General features: G+C 41.2%; 1 protein-coding gene across 3 annotated transcripts in view; it reads left to right on the top strand.

Annotated features, from left to right (window-relative positions):
* The window catches only part of runx2b (RUNX family transcription factor 2b), a 39773-nt gene extending 25065 nt beyond the window's left edge, over positions 1 to 14708 (top strand). For all 3 annotated transcript variants that reach the window (XM_034228786.1, XM_034228788.1, XM_034228789.1), the window contains 3 exons: positions 5918 to 6085; positions 8549 to 8710; positions 11450 to 14708. In XM_034228786.1, the coding sequence (XP_034084677.1) occupies positions 5918 to 6085; positions 8549 to 8710; positions 11450 to 11928 (809 nt within the window). In that variant the 3' untranslated portion in view covers positions 11929 to 14708. The remainder of the gene's footprint in view (positions 1 to 5917; positions 6086 to 8548; positions 8711 to 11449) is intronic.
* Positions 14709 to 19909: the final 5201 nt, after the last annotated feature.

Consider the following 19909-nt stretch of genomic DNA (forward strand, 5'->3'; position numbering starts at 1 on the left):
AAAGGGAGTAGCAGCAGTGATAAGTCTGTCTGTACAAAGTTAGCTGCATATCACAATTGCAAATAAATACAACAGACTCCCAAGGAAAATCTTGCCTGTCTGCCTTATTTAAGAGTGGGTTATTGAACATTTAGTGAAGATTCATCGTCGTCCCCGTCCCCCGTCCCCCCCCAGGGGGCACACCCTCCATTTTGGGAACCACTGGGTTAAACGTTAATTGACTGTCAAGGTTTTTAGCAATATGCCTAACAAAGTGGAATTTTGCTTTATTGCTTTATTGCCATTTAATCAAAAGGAATGTTTGACATTCAGATTGTAAGGGTAATTCATGAGAGCAACAAGATTGCTATTGTGGCCAAATGCTATTGATACATTCAGCTGGATGTCATCTGATTAAAAATGAAACTAGATATTATATTTGTGAATAATGGCCACTAAAGACAGCATGCAACAGAAAACAATAGCGGACCTTAACCTGAGCCTTGTGGCACACCACAAATGAGATATGTTTCACCATATTGAATACACTGCTAACACCCATGCTCACTCAAATGCACTCAAACAAACACACACCCACAGACCTAAACAACCTTATAGTAGTGGTTGCCAGGCTACGTCCCATTATAGCTATTTGAAAAAAACTGTCACCTTCATTGCTCCATGGCTGTAAACAGTCTAGAGTAAGTGAGACACCTTTATTAACATGTCTGTCATGATGACACCAAAAGGTCTCTGAACAGTGTCATAACACACACATGCCATTACATGCACTTGTAGGGTACTATTACATGCTGTAAGGCCTTGGCTTTGTTTCTGTCAACAGACGTGTTTGCTCGGTGCAAAATGCAAATTAAACTTTTCCACACTTTTTAAATAATGTCAGCCATAACATAAGGACCTTTATGTTCTTGGATTGTCATGCCTCGTCAGTGACTTCCTCAAGTCCAAAACATCGAATATACTTTTGTACAGCATCCAGGTACTTAAAGAGGATTTGAGAAGACTCAATACTTTTCCCCTCTCAGACAGTTACACACCCACCTATCTGCTGCTGCCTTACTCGGAACAGCTTTTAACAATGGGAGCCGGACAAATAAAACTCACCCGAAACATCAGGAGGAAAAGGAATGAAAAGAGGGAGGGAGGGAGAAAGGGGGAAAAAGAGAGAAGAGAAAAAAAGACTGCAGGCTTTTCCAGAGGCAGTCAGTCAGTTGAATGTCTTATGAAGTTCCTTGAAGAGGTGCCAAGGCCTTTACAGCACAAAACACAAAATCATTCAGTGGGAGGGAGAGACAGAGAGCACGACAGCAGAATAAAGAGTGAGAAGGGGGAGAAGAAAGTGAATCATAAAAGTGATAGAGATTATTGAAGAGGGTCAAGAAAAAAACATCTCAGAGGGATTTGGATCAAAACACTATAGTTTGACCAGAGAGGTGCTTAGGGAGTATACCAAAGCCAAACTGTGTGTGATTGTATGTGTGTGTGCTATTTAAACTTTGTGCAATATCGTACAAGTGTGTATATAATGTGTTTTTGTGTTCAATAAATGTTTCGCCTTTGGGAATTGTTGTGCATGTCTGTGTGTATGCATGTGTGTGTGTGTGTGTGTGTGCCTTTCCCTTGCCTGGCCTGCTTCCTCCAGGCTGGAACGCATGGACCACACAGACGGCTGGCAGCGCTCCACGACAGCCTGGCTCCCCCTTTCCCTCCGTCTCCTTCTCTCCTTCGCTCGCTGCCTGATCTCCCGCACCTTTTCTCTTTTTCCCCTTCTTCATTTTTTCTCTGTTTTTCCCAATTCTGTTTTTATTATCTACCGTCTTTTCTGTCTCCTCCCTCCCTCCTTTCCTCCTCTCTCTATACCAGACCCCCATGGTAGACAGGCGTCTGAATGTCACCCACTCAGCGCTTTTCCTTTCGAGCCATGCTCTGCCAGTTTCAGATTGCCACCTGAAATAATTCATTGTTTCTGACTGCTCACAAAAACAACATGGCCACTGTGAGGGCTCCAAATAAAAAAGTGAAATATGGACCCAGTGTATTCATTCATGGACTTAACTGGCTGTTCCACTGCAAAATGACTGACACACACACACACACATACAAACACAGACGGGCTGATTCAACCCAGGCTCCATGAGCATGGGGGTTTTTCTGAATCAGCCCCAAAGATACATTCATCCAAGCTCACCCAGTGATCATAAACTAGCCTGAAGGGCTTAGAGGGCATGACGTGACATCAAATTTATAAATCATCCCATTTATTAAGGATCTTCTGGCGCTCCGAATTTTCCTCCCTTAGTCAGGCAGCAGGCAAGATAATTTCCTAGTTATGTGTCTGTAGTGATATCTGAAACTTCATGTGTTGGTGTGAGGAGGAGGTTGAAAAGAAATGCCTTTTTGGAAACATTTCTCACTTAGAACCTAAGAATCCTATTACAAATAAATGTAACACAATTTGAATGTAACAACATGTTCTTATTAGCACCTCTAAATCTCACTTATTTGTTTAATCTCTTTTGTTACAAATTGGATTCCCTTTAGACCCAAGGCAGGCTAAGTGTTTCGACAGCCTTGTATTCTCAATTGTCTGGTTACCATGTTATTTTCAACCAGATGTCAATCATTGACCTATTTACATTGACTACTTAACTAGCTTAAATAAAGTATTTATTTTCAATCTCAATCTTTATTTATTTATATAGCACATTTAAAACAACCTTCAGTTGACCAAAGTGCTGTACAGGCAATAACTACAATATTAAATAACACAATGGGAGTACAATAATTAAAAACATGATAAAAAGCACAATAACTAGAAACATATAAAAAAATTGTTTTAATTGGAAACCCGATATTTTGCACCATATAGCCTGTGTTAAAAATGGCTTAAATGTCTACGTATGTAAGAGATGGGTGTGAAAATGTGGCGTTAAATGACACATATCCCTCTGCACAGACATGAAAGTGGCATAAATCTGCTGATCTAACTCCCAGAAAATTAGTGTATTTCCCAAAAACGATCCCTTTACACTCTTTAGTCATGAAAAACACATTGGCACACTTTTTATGAAAAAAATACTCTGCGAATAATTCCCAAGCTATAAAAACGCTTTGGTATTGGAGAAATATTTTCAGACATGACATATATGGGAACTGTTCGTCAACTGTGCTCAGGCTCAGATCAAAATCTAATGCTGCCATTAATTACAGAGGACTTATATTCTGTTTGCCTACTTGCTATTACTAACTTTTATCAGATCCGAAGGGGCGAGTTGAATCCAGACTTATGTCTTTGCGACGGCTGAAATAATACCATTCTAGGATCAGTGTGCAACTGTGTGATTACAGATATTATCTATAGAGGTGTTATCTAATCATTATTAATCTCTTTACTGTGTATGTGCAAGACCGGGCCTGTACTGTAAGTGCATGTGCAAAGGTGTGTGCATGGTGCCTGTGTGCAAATATTCATGATTGCATGCACAGACGTGTGTTTGCATAGATCCATTCTTGCGTGTGTGTGTGTGTGTTTTTCATGTGTTTCCGCGTGTGTGCAAGTTGCTCACATCTGGTCTGAATCTGTCCATGTTTCCGGCCGCTGGCTGGGCAGGGAAGTGGCAGGCGCTATCGAAAATCTCCGCTGTTTTCACAGGGATGATGGGAATCTCAGGGACTTTCCCTACGGCAGTGAAATCATCCGCCTTTCCCGCTCCTTTAAATACCCCCGGCTCATTCCTCCGCCCTGCTAGGGTTCCGATAAAACAGCTGAGACGTCTTGTGTTTGGCAACAGTTGTCGTCTAAAAGGTGTAATTAACTCATGAAAAACTGTATTTACTGTCAAGGCAGGCTAAACTAATGGACTTGAGGTCTGGCTGTTTGCAGTGTAAATTGGACCTGAATGTGGTGGTTGACATGCTGCATTCCTATAGGAGAAGAAATACGTTGGTTTCCTTTAAAACTGGGTTGCATCCATAGGTATTTTGACAGTAAGGATGGTAGCTGAGTGTTGCTGAAATTGTGACAAGCTACCAGTAACATCTTCTATCTATCATGTTGATCTATCATTATCTCCTTAAATATAAATGTAAATATCTGTCTGTATTTTGGGATCTTCCTCACACAAGTCGAAATCCTAAACCCTTTAACTATTCACCATTCGCTGTGCTCTGTGTTCACCACTGTGTCTGCTGACTGGTTGAACTCAATCCAATACTCTTAATTTACTGGTCATCAGGGTCTCTTCCTCTCTGTGTGCCTCCTCCCCCTCGTTTCTGTCCCTCTCTGTCTCCCCTCATCTCCCTCGGTCTCCCATTGCTATTTATTCCCATCACTAGGAGACGGCCTGTGCACAAAGCCCGCACTGTGTCCCGAGGCTTTTTTAGAATAGAAATTTGGTCTGTTGAAAATGGAAACGCAATGATTGACTGGGCACAGCTTGCATAGAGTGATGAGGAACGCCAAAGTAATGCACAAATTATCCAGAGAAATATTATTAATGAAATATGGCCATAAATGATGTTATGAAGAAAAAGAAACTTCAATAAGCTGAGGGTTTTGCAAGTAGCCCTTATTATCCCCCTTCCAAGTCATCTATGTTAAGAAGTGGATGATCAGATTGTCTGTTTATTTGAACTTGATGATGCCAGTATGGTAACGTCATTGTAATAAAAACAAATCATGGTCTGTCAGACTGTCACTGGCTGCATCTTCACTCCTGCCATTCTCAAGTCAGAATTCCATAATAGTTGTTCGGAATAAATTAATTTGTTGTGAAAGCATTTCTGTGGTTGATATTTTTTCCAGACTTGCTGTAATGGACAAATAATACACAGAGGATTAAAATGATTATTTGTAATGTCTTCTGGTGTTTTTATTTGATATTGAAAGGGACAAAAGAATCTGCAAAGAGAGATGATCTCCTTACTTGACACCGATCGTTACCGTAACTGTAGTGTCAGGTCTTTGTTCCCAGGCAGCAGGCAGGTTGGGCAGGATTCTGAAGTAGCTCGTTGTTTCTACCTGAGCCAACTGGAGCTCCGCCAAACACAGCAGGAGTTTCTACCCACCTCTGTTTGATATTTACTTTACCGCCTTTACAGGAGGTAAAGTGCGGGACCAGACAGACGCACCAACATAGACCTGTGTCAGTGATAAAAAGGACTGTGTGTGCACAGGCTTCTCTTTCTACCCCACCTTAGCTAAACTATAGTATATGCCTGCACCCCATGGGAACATATTTGTTGTGGTTCTTAATATAGGGCCCACATGGCTGCTGGGATAGAATTAGTCACAATTGACACACTGTCTTGTGATGTCCTGGAAGTGTTTGCAATGTGCTTGTACTGTATTTGTATATTGAAGGGGTCTGGAGTTAGCCCAAAAGAGATGAGAGTATAATCAGGGCAATAAAGGGTGTACAACTATTGGCAGAGGAATGCCGGAAAAGATATACATTTTTGGCATAAGTTACGACTCCTGTGGGGATAATTGGGCAATGGCGTGAGAGCTTGTGTTTACCTGATGAAGAAGCCTCAGGTTAAAACTAAATATACTGTACATGCAATGTCTCACACACTCGTAACTCTCTCTAATGCTCTGATGCAAGGTGAGAGATGATTGTTAAGTCTTTGTTAGTTAGCAGGATGTAGTTGCATCCCATCCCAAAAGCCTCTCTTTACCTTCTCTTTGTTTAGGAGCACACACTGTGTTTACCAGGTTAGGCATGGCACACAGAAGAACTGAGTCATTTTGACACTATGGAGAATCCCTTGGTTTTGACAACCTTCTTTCCAAGAGAAAAAACTAACAATGATCTGTTCAAAACTGCACGCATAAACACCATTATCAAGTACAGTTTGTTCCCCTGCACCTTGAAACTTCCTAACTAATAAATAGTTGTTTTTCCTGTGTCCCCAGGACATCGTCAGAAACTCGAGGACCCTCCAAAGACTGGGCTCTTCTCAGACCGCCTCAGTGAGCTCGAGAGGATGAGGGTGAGGGTGGCCATTCCCAATCAAGGCCCCCGGCAAATTCTCAACACAGGGCACAACTCCTTCAACCCGCAGGGACAGACGCAGATAACAGGTGAGCAGCCTCAACTCCTAGTCTCAGACACAGAAACGATAGAGTTTAAGAACATTACAGCAAGCATCCACTCTTTGGAAGTGTGGTAGAGCAGGATCTTACTGCACTGGAGCTGCTATTGACCTCCGACCCCCTTAATGACATGGTTTGGCTCCCCCAAGTGGCTTCTGTCATTGAACACGATTCATTAAATAGGGTTATAATACAAAACCTTAACCGGGGACATTTTTAACACAGTGACAAAGGAAAAATGTTATCCAGAATTACAAATATTTAAAATTAAATGTCTTTTGTATGTCCTACAATGACCCTAATAAGTCGTATATTTTAGGCTGGGAGATCAATCAACATATATATGGGCTATTTAAGCAATAGCTCACGAGAGGCTGTGGTTTTCACCCCAACGGTATACTGTTTTTCTCAGGCGCGGAGGGATACTGACTTGTGAAAAGTAACTTACAATTCTACCCGTGGTATACGCTCAGTATATCACGGCTAAGAACCAATCAGATTGCTTGATTTGACTTGTCTGTTTTATATATATTATGTATATTTATATATACACATGGTCATGATCAGTCTGCAGTATTATAACATTTAAAAAAGATTGTACTTCCAAAGAAACAAGACAACTTGTTAGATTTACATCAATTTATTTGTATATTAGGTTATGTCATTAGGCATAATGAGTTTGCAATGTTGTGACTTTAAGATACATATCTGAAAATATTCCTTATAATGTTTCAGATTTCAGATAACATGCCCATGCATATATTTTATGTTTTCAAAAATATCAAATGTTCTGTCCAAAATCCTAAAGCATATCACTTAAAAAGCAAGAAGGCTAAGTCACAAAGTGTATCAAACTCTACTGTATGTGAGGGGAAACATTAAACCCACTCTGGGGCCATGTGCACATCCTGATGGGACCACAGAACGCTCAGTGCAGTATGTTCCACTGCCTCCTGGATCATCTGTCCTTCTCTGCTCCATGTCACTCTATCAATCTACATCCTAGAAGGTAACACCATCTCTCACGGCTGGGGATGGCTGCTACCTGATCCTCCACACCTCCGTAGGCTCGTCACAGGTCGTCATTTAGCTCTTAGTTACTGTCTGCCATGGCTTTGTAGTGTTACTTAGTGGATCATTTGAGGCATGGTTGGACAGCGTGTGGCAGGGAGTATTATACACTGGACTGGACCTTAATGGCATGTGAGCAAAACAAATCTCCAGAGTAAATATTTAGAGATGAAGGATGAAGTTTATATCCAAGTTCAGCTTTGATTAAAGAAGTGGTTCCTGACCTTTGTTGTCCGGCCTTCCCCCAATAAAAGGATTTTTCATCACAAATTACAATGGGTTTAAAGTTCATTTTACACTTTAAATTATATAAAAGTGGATATTAATGTTTTCATACAATTGAATTTTCAATGATTTAGTTGTGTCGCATTTGCATTCGTAGTACGTACCACCGTTTTTATTTATTTTTTATTGTATAAACATGATTTTATCTCAACCATTTATCCCTTTGTACTTATACTGTAGCTAACAATTTTAACTGTTTATCTATTCCTTTTTTAACTATACTAACCCTTTATTAATTTCTACTTTTGGATAACTATCTTAAATGTTTGTGAATTGATCTATCTAGTTGAATTATGAATCCATGGCTTTTAGCTTAACTGTTTCTTTTCTTTTTTAACCAAACCATTTCAAACTTTTATCCATTAATACTTTCAGCCAGCTTTTTCAACTCTTAACTCATTATTTTTAGATAACTATTCTTTCAATATTTGTTCAAACGTCTTGCTGTTTTGTCCTCTCTGCTATCGTGCTTACTACTTTTCATGCACGTTTAATAACAACATATACCAAAAACTAAAGCTTACTCAATATGTTCTTAATCTCTGTTGCATGTCTACAACTCCTGGCGGCACCTACCTTGTGCAGTAATCCCTGAGTTAGAGATTGTAAATCACTACACATTAGTAAGCTAATTTCATCATAACACATACAAATAGCTCCCATAAAATGTAATATCGAGCAACTCTCATGCTCTCCGATACTGTTGCAACACAGACATACACAATAATGTGTGTGTGGCGGTTGTTTTCTTGGTTGTCTACCAGTGTGTTTACATCTTGGTTGTGTGCCAGCAAGGCTCTCTGTCCTCAGCTGCGAGCACAATGTTTTATAAGGCAAACAGGAAGATCTTCTCTTGGAAAGTAAACATTAGATGTGTCATTACGGAGGATGTTGCATAACGCGTCCAACTGATACTTACCTCTAAACTTAAGGACAGAGACACTAGAATTCAACAGTTGTGTCATTTTTGGTCAATTTGCCAAAGTAAATAGAACATATCAACCAGACGATGGGCCAGTGGTAACTATTCTTTGTCTTTTATGTCTATTTACCTCCTTCTTCCTGTCCTTACCTCGCTTTCCTTCTCCCCATCAGACCCTCGTCAGTCCCAGTCCTCTCCTCCCTGGTCGTATGAACAGACGTACCCGTCCTACCTGAGTCCCATGGCGTCCCCCTCCATCCACTCCACCACCCCCCTCTCCTCCAGCCGAGGCACGGGCCTGCCTGCCATCAGTGACGTGCCTAGACGATTGCCAGGTAGATCCATTACTTTATCTCCTTAAATCGCCACAAATGATCCAGATAATACATGTTCTTAAGCGATAGACGACAAGCTCCTACTCAAAAGCAGAAACATAAACAAAGACTACAAAAAGATCCATGTGCTACCATTTACCAAAGACTTCCATACATAGCGAGCTGCTATTGGCTCATTCTCAAATTACAAGATTTGTCCCACTGACTCTCCAGAGAGCGGTTTGGATGGCGTGGACGACAGAAAAGAAAAAAAACGATTGTTTCCTTTTTTCCCCTCTCCAAGCCTTTGATCCCAGATGAGTATGGGTAATAACAGGCCCAGGGATAATAACAGGCTGACAAATAAAGTGTCTTTATAGCAATACGCCACTCTCACAAGGCATTCTGGGTAATTGACTTAGCCAGTGTGTTTGCCTTAACGGCAGCATCTGTGTTCCAATTTGTCTCTGTTTTTTTCCCCAACCTGAAAGCTCCTTAAACTCCCTACATGCCGCCAGACAAGTTTCTCCCCCGTACACCTGTTTGACTCACTGCCATGAGAGTTTTTTTTTCTCTCTCTGTTTTCTTGTGCTAACATACTACACACTCGTGTGTGTGTGTGTGTGTGTGTGTGTGTGTGTGTGTGTGTGTGTGTGTGTGTGTGTGTGTGTGTGTGTGTGTGTGTGTGTGTGTGTGTGTGTGTGTGTGTGTGTGTGTGTGTGTGTGTGTGTGTGTGTGTGTGTGTGTGTGTGTGTGTGTGTGTGTGTGTGTGTGTGTGTGTGTGTGTGTGTGTGTGTGTGTGTGTGTGTGTGTGTGTGTGTGTGTGTGTGTGTGTGTGTGTGTGTGTGTGTGTGTGTGTGTGCCCTGAACGAGGGTGAGTGATTACGCGACACAGCCGTGTGACTCTGCATTAGAAAGGGTTTAAAATCCAGCCAGCTGCCTTGTCAGCTATGATTACTTTGGTCTTTCCCTTCTGCTTTCATCTCATGAGCGTCAGGCTTTGTTCTCAGTGACACACGTGCATGCGTACAAACACAGGCTCGGAGAAAAAACCCTCTCCTCCCACCTTGGCCCACTCGCACACCTCCAGCACTTAATGCCTTCTAAGTGATGCGACTAAGGCTCTCAGATCTCTGCAGATCAAGTTGACACCTCGCCAGGCTGCGCTGTAACAGAATCCAGCCACAGAAACATACCAACAAGTACGAGCAGAATATGGATGCTCCAGAGCAAACTCTGCGGCGTCACACTGACACACACACACACGCACACACAAACACAATCCAGCTCATCTGAAATGTCACAGTCGCTAAGAAATGGGTTGCAAGAGTTCATCAGTCAAGTAAAAACACCTAATTCAGAAGTGATGCTCTTCTAGACTTTGTAAAAACCCTTTCTAAATATTTTGACATGGTTCCACTCTGGTTTCTTTTAAGCTAATAAAGATCGATCTGGCTCATCATCACAGGGCCCCTTTGAGGACTAAAATAGGTCCAAATGTTAAAAGCAGGAGTCAGGAGTTTATTGAACAGAGCTGGTCACGTCTGTGATCACAGTGGAGACAATCACCTTCTATTTCTATTAGAATCAAACGGATCTTGTGGAAAGAGGAAGTTTAAAACGGCTTAATTGGCAGCATATGCTATCTGACTAGCGACAAATTCGGCTTCGCAATTCCTCCCTGCACATAAACACTGCGTCCCCCTCCTCCCTCCTCTTCCCCGCCACCCCCTGTCCTCTCACAGCAGACATGGTGACACGGAAGACGCCTGGTGATTTATGATAAGAGCTCCATGGCTGGACTAAACCACTGAGAGGAGACGAGAGGGAGGGAGGAAGGGAGGGAGGGAGTGCGAGAGGGGGAGGACCTCCTATTCTCCTTCAACTCTGCGCCCAGCGCAAAGCTCGCCACAGCCAGTTAGTGGTTTTCGGGTATTTTTTAAGGGATGAAGCAAAGAGAGGAACGAAGGGTGAGATGGAGCAGCTCCTTCTCGGCTCTCACTCGCTTGTTGCGCGTGCACACGTACACACACACACACACACACACACACACACACACACACGCTGGAGCCGATGGGAGGCGAGGAGAGGAGCCACATCAGAGCTCAGCCCTGCCTCATTATGGATCTCATGGAAACTGTTTCTGCTCAAAGTGTTTCCACATGTGCAGCTCCTGATTCATCCCAACTGCTTTTTTATGTGCATACAGTATTCACACACACACATACACACCATCAGCCCCCCCACCAAACACATGCACCCACACACACCGTTTGCACATACACATTTGCATGCATAAACAGTTATACAGATAGACATGCGCCAACACACACACAGAAACATAAATATGCAGAGGCATAAACATATTAAGGGATATGCATGCACACAACGGCTCTGATGTGTTTGTTAACTTCATCAAACCTCAAGAGCTGGATTGGAAAACTCCAGTGAAGATGACAATATTTTTCGACTAATAATATTTTATAGCTCTGCACACAACATCCATTAGCTAAAGTATTTTCCTAATTTGGTTAATACACTTCTTTGGCTTGAAATATTTGATTACATTCAATTCAGTTTACTACTGTTTAGCCCCTCAAGGGACTAATTTGTTCAATTCAACTACGCATAAATAGTATCCAAAAATACAAGTGTCACTAAATCAAAACTGACAAACTGCTATGAATCGATTTCTGCTTCTATGATGATGTGTGCTTTACTGCGAATTGTAAAGTAATTGTGTTTTTTATGTTTCAACAGGTTCTTCTGACTTGAGCCCGTTCCCGGGTCAGTTTGAGCGCCAGTTCCCGAGCCTCTCCTCCATCACAGATAGTCGTTACACGGGCCCTAGGATGCACTACCCAACCGGCTTCACCTACACCCCACCCGTCACCTCCGCCATGTCGCTGGGCAGCGCGCACTACCATACCTACCTTCCCCCCCCATACCCAGGCTCCACCCAGAGCCAGAGCGGCCCCTTCCAGACCAGCAGCACGCCCTATCTCTACTACGGCGCGTCCTCCGGCTCCTACCAGTTCTCCATGGTTCCCGGCGGGGATCGTTCGCCCTCCAGGATGATCCCGCCTTGCACTAGCGCCTCCACGGGCACCTCCCTGGTGAACCCCAACCTGCCCAGCCAGACGGAGGGAGGCGTGGACGGCGACGGGAGCCACAGTAACTCCCCGACTGTCCTCAATCCCGGGGGCCGCATGGATGAAGCCGTCTGGAGGCCGTATTGAATAAAACCAAAGGGGGACGGAGAGGGGAAGTCAAATGATGTCATGGTTTGAAAGCACAAAACCTTTATTTTTTCATTAAAAAGGGGATTTTTGAGCTCTCATCAGCTATCTCTTCCTGGTACTTGGAAATTAAGGTTGAGATAAAAAAAGAAAAAGCCAGACTTGTATGGACTCGTCTTCCTAGAATGTGTTTTGACCAAGGCACTACAAAGGGAGTCATTCTCACAGCAATAATGAGACAAGACAATTGTGGTTTACTAGGCCCAAGTGGATGAGACATTCTTTAGATTTCATTATAATCCACAAGCTAAGGGATGCTTCAACAATATTTGTAAAAGACTGCCTCTTTTGTATTGTGTTTGTATTTCAATAAGGCTTTTTGCAGAGCATGTTTTTGTACTACGACAATATCAAGATGCAAGTTAGGCACTGAGTAGCAAGTGATGAGAGTAACACATATGTTACCTCAAGTGGTATGGACAGTAAATTTGCTTTAAACCATTTAATTTAACTTGTATATTGTGGGTGAAACTTGGATGTAGATTGAGGCGTTTTCTTAGTTTTAACTTATAAAGCCATAAATTATGTATTGTATTTTAAACTTGAGTCAAAGAAGTGTAATCTGAATATTTGTGATGCATCTATATGACTAAGTTAAAATTATGTTCTTTTCTTTTTGATAAGTAATTTAAATAAGTGAGAGCTTTTAATTTCTTTTGTAGTACCCAAAGATTTAAATCGTTTCGAATATGAAATGTAATTTCCAAAGAGTATTGCAACATGTTTTCTCCTGGTGTAACTTTCAGTTTAACTGCTCCACACGTTAAGAGCCCGACATACTCGCTAGGCGTTGACACACATTTGGCTCGGAATGAAACCTTTGGTATTTATTGAGCAATAACTCGTATTGTGCCTCTTGGCAACAAACCATGATAGAGAGCTTCAATGGGGGAACAAATAATTATGCTTTAGGGGGAATTCGTTCTGATTTCTTTAGTTGGTCTAGTCTGACATGCACACAGATAAATATGAATTTTCTTGTCCAAATAAGAAATGGTACATTTATACAAACTCTATAATGGTGCCACGCCTAATGGTGCACTCAGCGGGTCAGACTTTAAGGTTTGCTTCTTTTACGATACATGAACTCCTCAGGACTGGAATTATCCATAGATCTCAAATCAATACAGATTTTGTAGATCTGCATATCTTTTTTTTCATATCCAATGTGGCTGAATCATCTGTCAAGATTATCAGAAAAAACATGCCAAGTCTATTGTAGCGTTCATATCATGTGCAGAAGATAGCTTTGAAAAAGTTTGTCTTAGTGTGTGACACACACGGGTACTTTGTTTGTTTGAATTTCTCTCTTTCAGTCTCTGAGACTGGAAGAGAAATATCACCGTTAAAGACAAAGAGACTGTGACATTCCTTCAGACATTTATTTATTTTCCTTATTTTTGTTGCTTTTGTTGACATGGTTTACCTAACCGATTTCTCCTCACTTATCCGAGTCACAATCTAAAATCATTCTGTGGCAACAGTTTGAGGCAGAGGTCTGATATTTTCCATTTAAAATGAATATGTGAGATTTTTAAATAAAATAAGTGTTGGGGTTAAAGGAAAAAAAAGTGCCGAAACCGAGATGATTGGATGCAGCTGCTGGCAGCAAACTGGTAACCAAAAAATATGGGAGACTTGTGTATGTTTGTTTCATAAAGCACTTATTTCTTGTTTTATTTTCTAGCAGCACTTGCGGCAGGCTGCCAGCAGGGCTCGTGGTTTTGGTCCTCAGTGCAGATATAACACCAGTGGAGTCACACATACACACACACACACGCACACTCAAAATGGATAACACTTGGCCAAACAAGCCATTGGAGTTGAATCTGATCTCACTAGGCAGTTGGTTTTTTTTTTTGAAAAAAAGCGTTTTTCTTGCTTTCATACAATATGATATTCAGTGCATGAAGGTAATATAATAACCCAATTTGAAAAAGCTGAGAAAAACATGGCCCTGTCCAAGGATCAGACTTCAAGCTTTTCATTGAAGGTTTGCACGCAGCGCCTGTTTTCCAGTCTCTGCCGAGGATGTTCTGAACTCACTTAATGGAATTGAACATGTCAAACTACATTTCCCCAACTGCTCCAGCCCAAATGAAAAATCATTTTGCTGTTACAGTGTAACACGAGAAAGCAAACATTTTAGATTGTTGTGATTTTAAAGCTTTTTTCCAATACAAATTTGGTTAATGTATCCATAGTAACTATGCACATATGTTGGACCTTTTTTTAATCAGCTTTTTTCTTTCCAAACTTTGGGCAGGAAATGGTCTTTTAAAAACTGTTTACACATCAATGCAGCACTGACATCCCAGTTTGTTCTTATCTGCTTTTGTTAGTGTTGTGTTATGTTTCATCAGAACACAAGAGGTTTGTCATTTTTCTTTCTTTTGGTTAAATGTTGTATACAAACTGTCATCAAAAACCTTGTATTATTTAATGATCCACATGTATGATATCCAGGAACCATACCTTACCCTGCTCTTATGTTACGTTTACTTGTTATGTATATTGTTATGCTTCTTCTCTCATGAACACTTGTCAGGAAACTAAAGCTAATGGAGACCCCATTAGATGTTGCTGGTAGCCTACGTTTCACAAACATCAAGTACGTTTTTTTTAAAGGGACACACAGACCTGACAACATTGAGTGAAATTGGCATTGTGATTGTACATGTTGTTTATTTTAAGAATAAAATAGGAATTTTGTAACTTAATGTTTGCTCTTAATCTCCTCTCTTCACTAAAATACGTTTTTGTTTAATTTAAAAAAGGCAATATGCATGTGTATAGAGATCTAAAAACGACTTTTCGTCGTATAATAATGTTAAACAAAAAATATATAATAAAACAGTAATATATATGGTATAAAACGGTTTTATACCATATATATTACTCTTTTATTATATATTTTTTGTTTAACATTATTATATTATAGTTTTTCCACATACAAACAAAAAACTAAACAAAAATTAGGCCGGAAGTAATATATTTCTTTACTCATTACCCTCATTACTCTCATAATTCTGGATCTGGCCCCGCCCACCGCTGCTCGCGCTAGTCTGAGCAAAGAGCCGCCAGTCTCGCGATCTGGAGTAATGTGTCTGCGTCTGCTTTATTTGTATCCATTTCTATCCATTAGACTGCATATACAAATTCAGAAATATATGTGTTATTAAAAGGAAGTTGTTGTGCACTACCGTCTGGGACTAGCAGTCGTATTAGAATGGTAAGTGTATTTAGCATCTTATATTTATTAATGTTGTGTGTTAGCTTGCTAGCTTGTAACTGCAGTGGATGATACAGTGTGAGTGGTTGTGAAACAAACAATAATATATGGTGGGAGTGTTTGGTAAGTTTTGTAGGAAGTTCATGTGTGGTTTACGCAGGGGCGTAATTTTTATTAAATTAAATTAGAAAAATTATTGATTGCAATGCAAATGTGAAAGAAACACATTTTTGACCAAAAACATAAAGTGAACACAGGTGATATGATTAGGCCAATGGCCAGCACCCATTAGATTTTTGACCTACCCATATAGGCTAAATTACTTTGTGACACTTGAGTGACTTCCTGTTAGCTAGAGTGCCAAATTATTTGCTAACAGCAAAGTGAAAAATGTATCGTTTTTTAGTCCTTAAACGTCCACGTGTGGACACTCAATCAAAACCACCTGAAAGCGAGAGGGATTCTGCACATAATAGGCCTCGTGAGTACAAGTAGCTTACTTCTGGGTCTCTGTGTTTAATTCAAGCTCGGCTCTGTGTGTGTGTGGCACGAGCCATTTTGTGTGTGAGAGAGAGAGAGAGAGCTACTGGAGATCGTTGTGGTTAGCATCTGGTGCTAGCTAACCAAGTTAACGGATATAAGGAGCTTTTTCAACAACAAGGTGGAGGGAGAACTATCTCCTGTCAGACTGAGAGTCTCAGATAACCTCAGCTCAGGTGAAGTAAAGGACTCAGTGTTTAGATAGTTAACTTTAGTCTAGTTATCTCAGTGGGTCTCAAACGGTTTGTTTTAAAAGGGGAGTGATTTGTAAAATATCTATAAAGAAATAGAAAATCTGTTTACAGTTCTGTGTCATATGGGTTTTGAGAGATGTATCCATAGATCTCTTAATGTTGCTCTCAAACAACACCAGATTGATCCTTTCAACTTCAATATTAAAAAAAATCTTCCAGGGGAAGCATGCCCCCGGACCCCACTAGAGGAGGTGAGGTCCCTCCTAGAGGAGGTGAGGTCCACCCCCCACTTGTAAAAATAGCACTTTACCCCTGCTTACACCTACAGTGGGGCAAAAAAGTATTTAGTCAGCCACAAATTGTGCAAGTTCTCCCACTTAAAAATATGAGAGAGGCCTGTAATTTTCATCCTAGGTAGACTTCAACTATGAGAGACAGCATGGGGGGAAATAATCCAGGAAATCACATTGTAGGATTTTTAATGAATTAATTGGTAAATTCCTCGGTAAAATAAGTATTTGGTCACCTACAAACAAACAAGATTTCTGGCTCTCACAGACCTGTAACTTCTTCTTTAAGAGCCTCCTCTGTCCTCCACTTGTTAACTGTATTAATGGCACCTGTTTGAACTTGTTATCAGTATAAAAGACACATGTCCACAACCTCAAACAGTCACACTCCAAACTCCACTATGACCAAGATCAAAGAGCTGTCAAAGGACACCAGAAACAAAATTGTAGACCTGCACCAGGCTGGGAAGACTGAATCTGCAATAGGTAAGCAGCTTGGTGTGAAGAAATCAAATTATTAGAAAATGGAAGACATACAAGACTAGGGATGCACGATATTGGTTTTTTGAAACCGATACCGATACCGATAACTTCCTGCTTCTCAAGACCGATACCGATAATAATATAATATATATATATATTAAATGTACCTGTAGTTTTTGCACACCTGGTGGTAAAAAAAGACTAGTAGTGAGCAAATGACATGAGCATTACTACTATGAACAAAACAAAGCCAAGAACAGTTTTGACTCTTCAAAGTGACCATATTTATTTTCCCAAATAAAGTTCTTGCCTTTTTCAAAAGCCTCGTCGATAGGTAAAAGCCCCGGTGCCTTTGCAACTGGCTTTGGATTCGCCGCTAGTTTAGCAGCGCAGGCGTCTTCGTACGCTTTTAACACACCATTGTAGCGATGGCGATGTTTCAGGTGACTAATCAGGTTGGAAGTATTATAGCTCGTTGCCGTTTTCCCTCCTCGTGGAACTTCTGCATTTGTTAATACAAATAGCAAGTGAACTATCTAACTCTGAAACTTTGAAATAATCCCATACTACCGACGACAAGTTTGTTTTACTGGCTTCACGGCCGCACACCATTTACATCACAGCCAGGCATGAGTTAGGGAGCGCTGGATTTGTGAAAAACTCCCCTCTTCCTAAACCACTAATACCACAGTACTGGCAAAACGGGAGGAGCCGAGTGAAAAACAAGCGCCCCTCATCCCAATCCACCCACACCGCAGTATTTTTTTCTTTTTTTTTACCCAAAAAATATATTGTATATTATCGGGGCTATTAATAATTTTATCGGGTTTATCGGGATGACGTCATAATTCCTAATATCGGGCCGATAATTATCGTGCACCACTATACAAGACCACTGATAATCTCCCTCGATCTGGGGCTCCACACAAGATCTCACCCCGTGGGGTCAAAATGATCACAAGAACGGTGAGCAAAAATCCCAGAACCACACGGGGGACCTAGTCAATGACCTGCAGAGAGCTGGGACCAAAGTAACAAAGGCTACCATCAGTAACACACTACGCCGCCAGGGACTCAAATCCTGCAGTGCCAGACGTGTCCCCTCTGCCAGAGTTCCCGTTAGAATATTTTTTCGCCGGTCAACATGTCCGTTAAAGTTTAAATCTTCCGGATAAAATGAGAAAAGTGCCGGTCAAAGGTCTTCTTTGTTATTTATTGCGCTTTAAAACAAATTGATATGATTCGATATTAAACAAACTAATTATAGTAGATTAACTACATTATTAAAAAGTGTACAGTAATTTACAATAACACGGGAATAATAAACGGAGCGCTCTCCCTCTCCTGACAGCCCGTCAGTATCATGCAGCTCGCGGATCAGTAATGAGTGACCCGACAGTAAAACTAAACATATCTATAACTAGTTACGGTAGTTTGAGAGGTCATTAAAATAGCTAGGCCTACGTGTGATATTCTAACCTGGTGTGTGCTTTGTTCCGCTCACCGCTGCATGTGATCATCCAGAGCTGCGTGTCGACTCGTCAGCAACAGCTGATCTCTCTCCCCTTCACTCGCGTTTATGTCCATATCGATCAGATCTAGCTAGTTATAGCTAATGATATGACTACCTGCTTATTAAAAGACACCTAAACAATAAGCGTCGCTATGCAACCGGGTGAGGCCGCAAAGTATAGCGCAGCATTATGCATTTGTTTACATGCCCACCGGAACCCCGAGGCATTACCAACAGATCAACGCACAATCAACCCATACAGGACATCTCTTTCTCCACATTACGTGTTAGACATTAGAATTGACTATTCTTGTCTGTCACATACTCTTTTGTCTGTCACATAAATGGCGCAAGTTGCGCAACTGATGTGGTATTGCGCTAAACGGAAATTATTTTGAACGGACACTTTGACCGGAGAGATTTAGATTTGCCGGTCTTCAACATATTTTACCGGTCGTAGTCCGGTAATTACCGGCTAACGGGAACTCTGGTCCAGGCCCGTCTGAAGTTTGCTAGAGAGCATTAGATGATCCAGAAGAGGATTGGGAGAATGTCATATGGTCAGATGAAACCAAAATGGAACTTTTTGGTAAAAACTCAACTAAATGTGTTTGGAGGAGAAAGAATGCTGAGTTGCATCCGAAGAACACCATACCTACTGTGAAACATGGGGGTGGAAACATCATGCTTTGGGGCTGTTTTTCTGCAAAGGGACCAGGACGACTGATCCGTGTAAAGGAAAGAATGAATGGGGCCATGTATCGTGAGATTTTGAGTGACAACCTCCTTCCATCAGCAAGGGCATTGAAGATGAAACGTGGCTGGGTCTTTCAACATGACAATGATCCCAAACACACCGCCCGGTAGGGCTGCACGGTATTGAAAAAAACTGACATCGCGATTTTTTCCCCCCCTGCGGTATATATTGCGGTTTTTTTAACCTGTTAAACCCCAAAGTCCCGGCGGGTACTTTACTTTTTTTTTCTCACGACAGTGTCACAGGGGATCGTAATATTTAAGAACCTATTAATGTGTTATACCAGATTAACGGAAATAATCTCAGCTAACTGACGATACAAACCATTTTTACCAAAACAAAACACAAGTCTCATAAGAAGCATCTAAATGACCCCTGAGCGAAAAATGCTAACGCACTTTGGCACAGAACTCAAGATAAAAATACCCTTATTATTACTTATCGTAGCTGCACTTACAAGATATCCGATTAAAGCTGAGGTTCCACAGATTATTTAGGTATATAGTATCATCACTGAGTGATCTGAACTCGGACAGGGGAAGCAAACACAGACATCACAACACGTACCTTTACGTAGCTTCTAGGGGAGATGTCTCACCGTAGCTGTCAATCTGATCAAAAGACGTGTTCAATGGCATTAAAACGAGAAAGAAAAAACGCGGCTGAATCGGTTAATCCATAGGTTTTTAACGTCTCTCTATAAAAAAATGATTTAATTTATAATCCATAATTCAATTTTTATGTAAATATCGCAGAGCAAAAATTAGCTGCTAATGGTAGCCACCAGAGTGGCTGCTGCTTCCGGTCTTGGCAATGCGGAAGTCTCACACAGGACTGTGTGATTTCCCCTCGATTCCATTGGCTCTGACGGTCAGAAAGAGATGTCACATGTCAAAATCCAGCAAGGTGGGC

Source organism: Gymnodraco acuticeps, unplaced genomic scaffold, assembly GCF_902827175.1.
Source record: "Gymnodraco acuticeps unplaced genomic scaffold, fGymAcu1.1, whole genome shotgun sequence".
Lineage (NCBI taxonomy): Eukaryota > Metazoa > Chordata > Actinopteri > Perciformes > Bathydraconidae > Gymnodraco > Gymnodraco acuticeps.